This window comes from Monopterus albus, unplaced genomic scaffold (assembly GCF_001952655.1).
Source record: "Monopterus albus unplaced genomic scaffold, M_albus_1.0 scaffold39.1, whole genome shotgun sequence".
In the NCBI taxonomy this organism is placed as follows: Eukaryota; Metazoa; Chordata; class Actinopteri; order Synbranchiformes; family Synbranchidae; genus Monopterus; species Monopterus albus.
In genome coordinates, this window is record NW_018127919.1 from 156,833 (window position 1) to 163,648 (window position 6,816).

General features: G+C 40.9%; 1 protein-coding gene across 9 annotated transcripts in view; it reads right to left on the reverse strand.

Moving 5' to 3' along the window:
- Positions 1-15: 15 nt before the first annotated feature.
- Positions 16-6,816, reverse strand: part of cxxc5a (CXXC finger protein 5a) — a 21,353-nt gene continuing 14,552 nt past the window's right edge. For 8 of the 9 annotated variants that reach the window (XM_020598682.1, XM_020598678.1, XM_020598677.1 and 5 more), the window contains one exon: positions 16-1,133. In XM_020598682.1, the coding sequence (XP_020454338.1) occupies positions 1,089-1,133 (45 nt within the window). In that variant the 3' untranslated portion in view covers positions 16-1,088. The remainder of the gene's footprint in view (positions 1,134-6,816) is intronic. The other variant, XM_020598686.1, reaches the window with a different exon arrangement.

Consider the following 6,816-nt stretch of genomic DNA (forward strand, 5'->3'; position numbering starts at 1 on the left):
CTTTTTTTTTTTTTTTTTTTTTGTCAAACCAGCTGTTTTTAAGAAACATGCAAATGGACAAGTGGACAGACATTGGGATTGTAAATTTTGACACAAATACATGCATTCCTTTTTATTCACAAAACCTGTCCAATTTTCTAAACGAATACAAAGATTGGTTATTTTTAAAAGCTGCAGCTACCCAGCAACATAACAAAATCATGAAAATATAACAAACAAATAAAAAAGAAATGTAATCTCATCTCAGTGCGTTCAGTAGGGTAGACTCAGAGCAAGTGCTGTCTCTTAGTGCTATTGCCCTGACCAGCATTGGCACATGCTCAGGAGGGCTGCCTGTTTCACTAAAGGAAATGGTTGGAAATGCAGAGGAGGGCTGATTGAGGAGATTACAGTAGCGACGACTCTGGCGAACAGCATCCTCAACCCAGTGAAGAGTTTCTGGAGATCTGCCCGATAACATTTCGTTTCAGTCTGAAATTGACAAAATTTGAAATGTTGCCTTTGAAAGTCAAACCACTGATCTATCTGAAAACAGTACTCTTCGATGAAATGAAGCACAAAATAGACAAGGGTTGGAATTACAATAATGTTTGCCATTAGCCACTAGTTTTAAAATATAGCTGTAAATTTACATTCTCTACACAAGTACTGTATCTTTCCACACATGAACAACATTAACACCGAACACAGAAATTACTTGATTGTCCACACTCAGTCCGTCATTTCTGTTTCTGGTAATAAACAGTTCCATGTTTAAAAGTGACAGAAAAAAAATTTCCTGCTGGAAAAAGGACCAAAGGTACCAAAATGGAAACATAGAAAAGGGAATGAAAGTTGCCATAGATGCTTTTCTTTATGCTTCATTTTTGGTTCAAGGAATAAGTAGGTGCATCCGTTACCCGATTGATTTTTTTTTTTTTTTTTTTTTTTTTGTTGTCACTGTTTTGTTTTTTTGTTGTTGCTGCTGTTTTTACTATGATTTTATTTGTTACTTGTTTGTTTATTAGCCAGTGTCTGTTCCGGAGACAATCCAGGAGTTGGCATTGCACTTGATGGCAGAGCTTTGGGTAGGGAGTTGAGGAGGAGTCCTACTGGAACCACCGGAACGCCGCTCCGGTAGGAAGCATCACCTTCTTGGAGAAACAGAAGACAAGGAGGGAGGGGAGAGGAGGGGAGGGGAGAGGAGAGGAGGTGGTTTGAGTTGTTAATGAAAAGCAGCAAATATAATCCCAAACATACAGTTTCATTGAACATTGCCCTCGCGTTCCTACATCTTCTGCTATTTAGGGCTGCAACAAGTGATTACTGTCATTATCGATTAATCAAAAAAAATGTAAAAACTCATAAGTTATCAGAGCCCAAGATGAAGTTTTCAAATGGCTTTTGTCCAGCCAACATTCAAGAACCCAAACCTATTCGATTTGTAATGTTGCATGACAGACAAAAGCAAAAAAAAATCATCCATTTTTTGCAGGTGGAACCAGTGAGTGTTCATTAATTTTAACTGATGCATTTCTTATATGATTAATGTCAAAACAACTAATTGATTAAACAGATAATTAATTCAGCATTAGGTCTATTCCAGTCTTTATCACTGGATGAGTAGAATGTGTGAAATCACTACATCCTACATTGTCTGGCCCATTAGCTGCCCCCTCTCCCCTCAGCACCACCACAAGAACAGGCTTCAATCCTGGCTTCGCACAAAACCCGATATGCCACATTTATTATTTAGCTATCACACGCGTCGCTCTCCCACACCATCATCATCATCATCAGTGATGCCGCTTTCCGTCTCCCAACCTTTCCTCCCTGTGGTTATCTGTGTGTGTGATTGCACCGAGCTGGACGAGCACACATGCATGAAGCTACAGGGCTCAGCAGCAGCCTTCCAGTCAGGAGACAGAGAGCCGCCCCGGTCCCTGGTGCTGCAGCATGGCTGGCATCCCTGTAGAGTGCAACTCGATTCTGCAGCACAAAATTCTTCCGTTAGCCAGCTCTGCCTGGATCGAGGCGGGAGGGGCTGGGCAAACATTTATGCACCCACACACACTCTCACACTGAACCAATATGTATTCAAGTACAGTCACACACCTCCACACACAGTGGCACGTTAACCGACACTCAAAATACACCCCCGAAATCACACCAAACAGTGAGAATTTGAAACTAAAACTCTCATCCATGAGGGATTCAGAATTACTTTCCCATCAACACTCGAAGACAAAAGGTTTAATGAGGAATCATATATACTGTGAATGGAAACACAGATACACACACACATGCATACTATCATGCAGCAGTGAAATGGCCAACAGGAGAACCAGGACTTTTCCCAGTGGTCATAACCTAAGGGTTGTGGCTCAGTGTGAAAAACATCAGAGAGAGACAAATGTGGCTGTGTGCCTGTCTCCCTCTCCAGCTACAGTTGGTTTGGCCTCATTTATGTGTTGGTATCCTCACCATCATTAAACACTGAGGCAGTGGCCTGGCGCTGCCTTGCTATAGCTTAATAACAAAGTTTAAAAATGTTAAGGTATGGCTGAAAAGCTCAGATAGAAGAAGTGCAGACATCAGCTGTGCAGACAGACACCAGAGACAAGGGGCAAACCAGCAGAGTGGATTCAGCACTACAGCTCCCAGTGAATCCAGTACAAACACCAGTAAAGTTTATCAAGCAAGGTTATGTTGTACAGCCTCATTTTCTACTCTGGTTTCATCAGAAATGATAATATGCTAATTAAAGCACTCTGGGTCTGTGTGATTAGCTCAGACCTGCATTGTTTTATTACAGGACGATCCAACGAAGGAAGCGAAGTCACTAACATTACAACATGGCTGGTGCTGTATTTGACCACTTTGAATTAGAACCTCACACTCTCTAAAGCCTGCTCACATGAACTGAAAAATAAAAAATCTTTAATAAAATGCAAATTTAACAACAGGAAATAGCAGCTATCATAATGTTCAGCTTTTGTTGACACTTGTTAGTGTGTCCACTCGGTTGGACTTTAGCTACTTTGTTGTTGTAGTTGTAATACAAAAAGGTGTTTGACAAATTATTTGACAAATCATCACCCATGTATCTCTGTTATTAAAATGGAGACAGAAGATATCCAGCATATGTCATACACCATTCACATACTGCATATGTATCCAGTAAGGAGGTTTAAAAGTTAAAAATCTCCCTGAAATTTGAATGAAATTTAGATGAAGAAAAAAAATTGTAACCTGAACCCGATGTGATTTTGAATCGTCCACATCTTCAACAACAGCAAACAATTAGTGCACAGAGCTTTGTTTGAAACCACAAAACAATATCAGCCCTAATGACCTTTTCTGGAACATTTAAACCATTCCTCTGCCTTTGAATCACCAGTACAGTGTTCATTTGAATGCTATTGTTCATATCTGGACTTAAAACCGAGTAACAGCGGGGCTCGTGGTCCACAGGTTTCATTTACTTTCTTTTTGAAAGCAAACTCCTGCTGACCAAAATTAAACATTTTGGCTTGCGTAAAAGACTTCAAACAAGGTAATTACTCTGGTGATCTCTGTCGAACATAGCTCACGCTGTGCTTTATTCGTTAAACTGACTCAATCAGGAATCATGTGACAGCACTGACACTGAATACCACAGTGCTGTTCATAGCGCACATATGCATGTGTCACTTCCCATCAGCTTCATATCAGCTGCTCAAAGATGTAAGTATTGTTTGATGGATGCTGTTACCTTTTCACCTCATCTGAACTTATAAACACAAACTGTAGATGTGGAATACACAGTGTATTGTACACATGTAGGAAACTGTTCCTGGCTCAGATGAATGTGAATACACACCACAAACATGTAAGTTAACAGCCAACATATTGCCAACATTATTTATGGTCTGTGTGTTAAGTATCATTAGCCCTTCATCTGTCTCTGTGATGACCTTTGTAAAGCAGCATTCAACTGTTAAGTAGACAGTCTGAGGGCAGAAACATCTGCTGCTGCCACAGATGTCAAAAACCCGATGCAAGCTGCACTGACCATGACGTAATGTGTGGGAAGAAAAACAACCTCCGTCGATTGAACTGTAAATGCTGCTTTCCCTCATTATCAAACATGTGCAATCAATGGAAAAAAAAAAACACCAACACTGATTGTGCAGGTTCAAACAGATGGGATCTGTGGGTGTGAAGTGGCCAATCACTAAAATCAATGGATGTGTTTTCTCAAGCAGGGCGAGCACATTTATCTTAGCACAGCACAAACAATTTGTGTGCAACACACTGCAAAACTTTTTAAAAATAAGATGATTTTTTTAGACTGACGGCTTTTTTAAATGAGTTAAATCCACCATAACTTATCATGACCTTACAGATAATAGTGCATGTTGGTAGGTGATATGGATGCAAAATCCTGTTCGCCTGTTTAAGCCATTATGAATTCAATCTTTGCCCCAGGGCACCACTAAGTGTTCTGGGTTATTGTTTGCGTGGCTTTATCACCAACTATTGAGAAGATTTCCCTATGGATACCCACAAGACAAAAATTAAAATAAAAACACAAAGTGACACAAAGGACACAAAGCATCCACATACAGTACGGTATGTGGGCTTTAAAACAACTGAGTCAAAACACAAATGACCTCTTGGCATAAATACTCACTGTTTGTCTCACTGAAAGGATGAAGCATTTTCCTAAGCCTGCTCTCTGTTCCAGGACTCAGTTTTGATTTCTCTTGGCGAACTAGTACATGCATCTCATATCCGGGGCAGAAGCATTCGCACACACAGTTTAATGGATTGGTTCAACCCATGAGTCCTGTATTTAGTTGTTTATATATATCTGGGTCACTGGGGTAACAAGGTCTACAACAAATAATTATTTTCTTTAGCGATTCATCTGCCTTAGGACAAAACATTAAAAACTGTGAAAATAGTGGCATTCATAATTTCTCAGATGGGTTATCAGGGATATCATCAGTTTGCCTCCAGGACCTTCAGATATTCCATTTACTGGAAACAGAATCAGAAAACATTTGGTGTTGTTGTTTAACTGTAATGATGAATTGATTATCCAAGTAGTATTATTAATTTTCTAGCCATCAATTTTTGCAGCTCTAGTTGTGACTATTCCAGAGGTGATGCTAGATATTTGCATGGTGATAAATCCTAATCCTGGTCCACAATCACCTTCAATACTCATGTCCACTAATCACATGTTACAGATACATGGGTATCTGGGTAAACAGTGAAATGTTTGGATGTTAAGGTTACATATAAGTACTGTTTCAATAGCATTTAAATGTTTGTATTTATAAGATGTTTAAGTTAAGCTGTTTGCTTAATCAGGATGTCAACAGTACAACACCTTGCCTCCTTCCTGGCTTTTCTCTGTGTTTCAGCCTCCTCTGTCTACTCCAACTTGTCCCTCTGTATGCCCAGCAACTTGCCCACACATCCATGCGTCTCAGTGTCAGTCCGCATGCCTGTCAATCCACATGAGCCTCTTCTCTCCTGACTGTCTAGCGTACGCTGTCTGGGAGGTGGGAAAGAGGGAATGAGGGAATACGTTATTCTCATATCAACGTCTGATTCAGGCAAAGTGGCCTCCAAGGGACAACACTGGTGCATTCAGGTGTTAGCTAATGACAAATAAGCTCAGGCTTTGACACAACCAATAAATACAACTGAGCTCCTGTCTTATCTTATAATATGTTGAAATATTATCCACCCACATGTACAGTACACTCTGACTGTAATACGGTGACATACAAGTTAAAAAAAAGTACACTACAACTTCCTAACCCTGACTCTCTTTCGTTCGCTCTGTGTTGAACAGCACTGCAGAGACTGACACCACTGGAGGGTATTCAGACACACAGCAGAGAGGAACTGCCTTCCCACTTATTTCTCTCAAATGTAGCATTCCCAGAATAAATCCAGACATCTTCAGCCAGTGAGCTATGAGGTGGCAAAGACCTCAGCATGCTAACTCCCCCTCACTTGCCAATTTTATGCTCCTCTTTGAGCTGCTGTGAGCTTTCAGTGGAAACCGTCAACACCCTTAAAATAAGCACACTGCTGCTGGACGACACTTGTGTACCAATGCGTGTACGCTCGTACAAACACTCAAGTTTTTTTCTTTTTTTTATTTGTTTATTTTACAGGGACACATGCAACTAAACAATATCACACTCAGTCAACCAGTGAAGTGCATATGGGGTGTCTAGCTAAGAGCTAATTTTCAGCCCCCTGTCCCTGGTTAGAGTCTAACATTTCAATACAAATGCAGTAAGACAAAGCCTAGATATTTCATCCAGTTTTTGTACCCATATGTGTGCACACATAGACATACTGAATAGCAGTCAAAACCATCTGACCACAAGGCACATGCTAAGTAAGATGTCATGCCCCTTTAGCGAGCGCACACTGAGTAGAACAGCCACAGCAGACAGGGATGTGCCACTCTGGCTTTGACTGGATATGACACTCAGGGGCTGTTTGAGGTGCAGCTGAGGCTCACTGCAGTTCACTTTGGACTCCGAAAGCCAGGACATTCTCCTCTGAGACAGGTGCTACCCAAGTCACCCTGATTAAGTCACTGATGGGAAGCAGGAATTTCTCTTACAACAGCCCTTGTTTAAAGACAATAAAAGTATATACTGTAATCGGCAGTCTTACATCATCTACTCATTGACATTTGGGATTTACTGCTAACTTTCCACTTTCTCCCCTGACGCAGCACGTCCTCCATGAATCTCATCCTCTGACATTTAGCTTGGACCGGTTACATCACGCCCGTTGACAGTGCGGCCCAGTCTGTAT